The sequence below is a fragment of the Neltuma alba genome, unplaced genomic scaffold (assembly GCF_004799145.2).
Source record: "Neltuma alba isolate B1F8T4 unplaced genomic scaffold, ASM479914v2 tig00003861_pilon, whole genome shotgun sequence".
Lineage (NCBI taxonomy): Eukaryota > Viridiplantae > Streptophyta > Magnoliopsida > Fabales > Fabaceae > Neltuma > Neltuma alba.
The window spans coordinates 14,639-20,307 of NW_021633454.1; the positions used below are offsets into that span (position 1 = coordinate 14,639).

Consider the following 5,669-nt stretch of genomic DNA (forward strand, 5'->3'; position numbering starts at 1 on the left):
TAACATGGTTAACTAAGATTCGAATTCCGTTGAAAGAGATGACCATATTTAATGCTTGACAATGTCTCGAATAAGATTGCTTCCAATAATAGGATACATATACATAGAATAAAGAAAGAATGACTGACTTTAATTTGCATCACTAATAATATTGGTTCCAGTCCGTATCATAACACTCTATTCACTAATCCTTAATTAAATTCAATGAAATATTTATAATTAATTTCAAAATTGCTTTTGATCTCTTTTACCCTCAATTATATATTTAACTAATTTAAATATTTTTCGTCATCTTAGAAAATGAGTTAATGTGACTTTGTAGAAAATATGGGATGGAGTACTTGAAATGAGCTGATGTTAAGTAGGCATTAGAAACATGCTCGTGTTGCTCTGCATCTGATTATCTGGGGAACTTTGTTATTTAATGTTTATTGTATTAATATTTCTCTGGTCCTAAACATAAGATTTATTTTATTATAAATTATATTATAAAATGAATCCTAGGAGTAACTAAGATGTTATTTGAATATCTAGATGTTATTTGAATATCTAGCCAAACATGGCATGATTCTGTTATTTGAAGCTACTCAATAAACCAAAATGGAGCAGAGCATCTGACTGAAGCTTCGAAATAGAATGTTATAAGATCCTCCAATCTTCCACAAATTAACAGCAAGTTACAAATTAATATCCAACACGTTAACATAATATAAATCTTATCTTACAGATTACAACACTCACATGCCTTTTCGTTTTGATTGTTACGCTTACACCTGAAATCTCAAATACAGACGCATAATATCTTTTATTTGATTTAAATCAAACTCATGATCGAACTTTAGAGTAACAATCATATATCACATTCAAGACTATTTTCATCAAAGGTTCCTTAACAACATGAGACACCCAGACACACATATAACTATTATTACAAAATGTTCTCTTCTCACAATTCACTAAATCTAAGATAACAAAAGGGCATTCAGTAGGCTACGCTATCGGAGTCCTTGACCATGCGAAACAGCAGCAAAGCTCCTTATTCCTTGAGGCAGAACTCAGTATTTGAATCAGAGGAACGATCAGAGTAGGCAAAGCTGCTATTTCACTTGCATCCCATATTGAAAAACAAACAAGATAAAACATAATCAGCTAAGAACAGAATTTTTTTAGGAAATAGAAGAAATTAAAAGGAAAAAAGAAAATACTAACAATATTTGAAAAGTTAAGGCGTAGCTAATTTATTACCTCAAGGGAGATCTGTTTTTAATATTCGACCGAATCTTTTGAACCAGAGGGTGAAGGCAACATAAAGTTGATCTTTCAAGTGATCAAACCATCGGAAAAATTTGTGTCTCCATGCTCTGATGAGGAAGAGAGAACCACAAATTCCCCAGAAGCCCGCCGCAAATCCAACCCCCATGCCAAGATACAATGACTTCAGAAAGCCGTCGTCTTCATCTCTTTCAGCTGGCTTTGAGTCGTCATGAGTTTCTTCTTTTTTGTTGCACTTCTTTGGAAGAGGATCTCCACAAAGTTCACGATTGCCAACAAAACTCCAGGAATCAAAACTTTGAATTTGGGTTCCCAGTGGAATTTGTCCGATGAGATTGTTGTATGAGAGGTTCAAACAAGCAAGAAAAGACAAATTAGATATGGTAGAAGGAATTTCTCCAGAAAGTCTGTTGTAGCTGAGATCCAGAGATTCTAAGTTTTCCAGGGCTCCAATTTCTTTAGGAATCTTTCCAGTCAAATGGTTTCGAGACAGGTTTAAGGACCACAGTAGAGTAATACTGAATAATTCTTCAGGAATTTCTCCAGATAAGCTATTAGCAGAAAGATCAATAACACCACTTCTAAAATATGGATTAGGTTGGTAGTCTAACTCCCTTCCCTTAGTAAATATGCGCATCATTTCACGAAGATTCGAAAATGAGCTGATGTTATTTGGATTTGTGATGTTGCATAAGCAAGAAGGTATAGATCCAAAAAGCTTATTATTAGCAAGCTCTAGTATCCGCAAAGAAGAGAGCATGCATATTCCTGGTGGAATATTACCCATAAATTGGTTGGTCCTTAATTAAGAACTTCCAAAGATCGTGCCATATACGGATTTGGCAAACTTCCAGAAAAATTATTTTTCTCTAAAATGAGGAATTGCAAATTTGTCCAATTAAGCATGCCTGATGAAAATTCGCAGAGAAACTATTATCACTCAAATCCAACCATTGAAGTCCCAATGAAGCAAATGAGGGAGGAACTTTACCTGTTAGCTTGTTACTTCCCAAACTAAGGATTCCAATGATTTCGATTGGTCCAACAATCGGAAGTGCTCCACTCAAATGATTATTTGACAAGTCCAATTCAAACAAGTTGCTTTCTCCGTTACCCTCTAATGGCACAACAATGAGAAAATAGATCCCGATAAGGAGTTATGTGATGCATAAAAATCAGAGACATTTGCTGATAGTGTGACACCGGATATGTCATCACTAATTAAGTTATCTGAGATATCAACATCTTCTATTCCTGCTACAAAGTTCCAAAATATATCCTTATCAATTGTTGAAATCCCTGATTTAGAAATATCTAGTCTCTAAAGACTGTTGTGTATATAGCCATGGTGGAACATTAGGACCTATGCTTGTGTTAGCCATATCCAATCTCTCAAGTTGAAATGATGGTACCCATTTAGGATCAAAGTCAAATGTGAAACTATTTGAACTTAAGTCCATTGATTTTAAACTTGAGAGACCGGCAAAAAAATTTTCTGTAAGAACACCACCAAGAAATTGTGCCCAATGTCTAATACAATTAAGATTATGGAGTGTCCAAGGTTACTGGAATATTGCCGTTCAATTGATTGTAGGACAAGTCTAAGTAGAGCAAGGAAGAAATATTTCCAAGAGACGATGGAATTATGCCATGGAACAAATTGTGATGGATGTCAAGTGTTGCAACTGTTCAAATTGGCCTAACCAATCTGGAATTGATCCTTCGAAATTATTATACCCTAAATCTAAATACTTGAGATTTTGAAGATTGAGCAAAGACTTCGGCAATTGTCCATAGAAATTGCACTTCTAAAGTTCGAGATCATAGATGTGATTGGTGATATTAAAGAATGAATCAGGTAATTTTGACTTCATCATGTCACAGTTGAAAGCAAGATCAAGAACTTCAAGTGACGTAAAATTGGCATAATCGAGGGAAGGAAAATCTCTTAATCCACACCACTCAAGTGTAACTCAGAGAGTGAAGGAAGCATGGCTATATGCTGGAGCCATTTGGTATCATTTCCAATATCACTGCACTAAGGTTAAGATATTTTAAAGAAGAAAGTTGGGAAAGCCAATGAAGGTCATTATGACTAAAACCATTATGTGAAAAGTCAAGATAAAGCAGAGCAACAGAGAAACTTGCTGAGTGATTGGAAGGAGTAACAAGTGATTGGTTGTGAAATTTGTGAGCATCAAAGGGAGGTTTGGAGATTTGGCATGGTGGCATACTCACATTTTGAAGTCATTCCCTCAAGTCCAAGTGGTTGAGAAATTCAAGTTGAAGCACACACAGATTAATCTCACCTTCTAAACCATAATAGGAAAGAGAAAGCTCTGTGACTCTTCCGGTGATGTTGTCGCAGTGAACTCCCTCCCATAAACAGCAATCTTCTTCGGCAGTCCAAGAAGGGAGTTTGTGTTGTTGGACCAACCACTCCTTGTTTGAAGATTAAAAGCAGCCTTTCATCATTTTATTGCAACTGATCACCCTGTTGAATGTTGTTGCAAATAACAGAAACAACAAAAGAAAAGATATTTGTGAAGCGAAGCTCGCCATTGTGGTAAGTGAGTTCGAGTATGATGGCCTCAATGAAGTCTTTACATTTTATATGTGTGGTGTGTGTGAATGTTTATAGACACACACGCGTATATTGGAAAATCTAAAGTAAACAAAAACTTGAATGCCTTAAAAAATTGATAACCACATGATATTTCTTATTATCAAGTCTACTAATATTTTTAAGTCTTCCCGTCTTTTCAATACAAAATCGTGTCATGAATAAGAAAATACCACAGATATAATATGTGACATATTTAGATCCTTTTAAAGTCAGCAGGCGTTAGGGAAAAACTGGAGAAAATTATGCGCAAAAATATTGAAGGCTAATAGCTCAATGATTTTATTTTATTTTTAAAATGTTTGAAAACAAAACAAATCCTACACGGGCTCCACATGGAGATTAAAGAATCATCATCACTATTTTATGACTTATAAATAAAATAACTTATGACAAATTTTGCATTTTATATTATTATTAATTATAAAAGGAGTATAAGGAGTATACAAACACGCACTCACGTAATGAACTCAAAGTGAATTAATTTTATTTATTTTTGTTTTAGTGCAGAAGTGAATAAATTAATTCAGATAATCAAAATTTGAATAAATATTTTGCTCTGAAGTTTGATTTTCTTGGATAAAAATTCGACAAAATTTTAGTATGACCGGAAAAATAAAAACCTTTTCTTATAAAATTTAATATAACCCAAAAAAATCATAATAATTCCGTTCGGACTCCAACTTTTCCTTTTTATTCTTTTAGCTTCCTTTTTTTTTGCCGTAATTCTATTTAGCTTATTTATTGCTTGCTGATTACTCCTTTCCTTCCTATTCACATGCCTTCCAAATACACGACACGTACATTCATAACAAAACTAAATGCCTTAGCTAAAATTTAATATAAATTCAGGCTTTAATAGGTTCAAAGAAAAATTGATCCTATATGCAAAATATTTGACTGGCGTCTAGATTTGGTGTGGATAGAAACAACATAGTTTCAGAAGTGCTTTTACAGATTACGAATAAATGTGAGTGCCTGTTTGCGGAAAGTGCTTTGAAACCATGGTTTCATATATGTTTTCTTGAACTGTGTTTAATTTGAATACATTATACTCCTCATGTCCTTAATATAGGACTTAATTATTAAGTTGATTTTGATCCTAAATATAAGATTTTTTTCTTATATTTATCCCTATAGATACTCCCTCAACCATAATCAAGTAAAAAAAAAAGAAGGATATTAAGAAAGATGATTACAGTGTTTTAGAAAAAACATGTTATATTTTTTTATAATTAACTAACTTACTTAACTTTTTTAATCTAATTAAATTAGTTAAATACGTCTTATATTAATAACCGGAGGAGTATAATATAGGTTTGCATGCAAAAATACTGTAGAAAGTTTGCATTCATTCATTATCTTTACTCCAAACACACCACAAAATCAGAGCTCTAAAATTCGAATTACATTGTACGTTGAAATAACAAAGCAAATGAAATTTTCAAAATGAACCTGTCATCATGATTTATTTGAGATGAATTAATTCAGTTAAGTCTTTAGTTAGATTACATGGTCACGAAGTACATATATAAGTTGTGAAAAATGAAAATCATTACAAATAAATTGTTTATGAGAAAATATTGAAAAAAAATAAAAATGGATAAAAAATCTACAACCACATTTTTTTTTATGGTCAAGTCTTCTAATACTTTCAAGTATTCCCATCTTTCCAAAAAAAAATTGAAATATTAATACATCTATTTTCATATCATTTTCCATTCATATTCAATTTCCGCAACCAAATTGTTTAAACATTTCAAAGATAAAAGTC

General features: G+C 32.7%; 1 protein-coding gene across 1 annotated transcript; it reads right to left on the reverse strand.

The window, feature by feature from the left end:
* Nucleotides 1-934: 934 nt before the first annotated feature.
* On the reverse strand, nt 935-2,896 carry LOC114742718 (receptor-like protein EIX2). Its single transcript, XM_028930938.1, has 3 exons — nt 2,867-2,896; nt 1,246-2,069; nt 935-1,105 (listed from the first exon to the last, which is right to left on the reverse strand). The coding sequence occupies exon 2, from the start codon at nt 2,057-2,059 to the stop codon at nt 1,247-1,249; it is 813 nt and encodes a 270-aa protein (XP_028786771.1). The 5' UTR covers nt 2,060-2,069; nt 2,867-2,896; the 3' UTR covers nt 935-1,105; nt 1,246.
* Nucleotides 2,897-5,669: the final 2,773 nt, after the last annotated feature.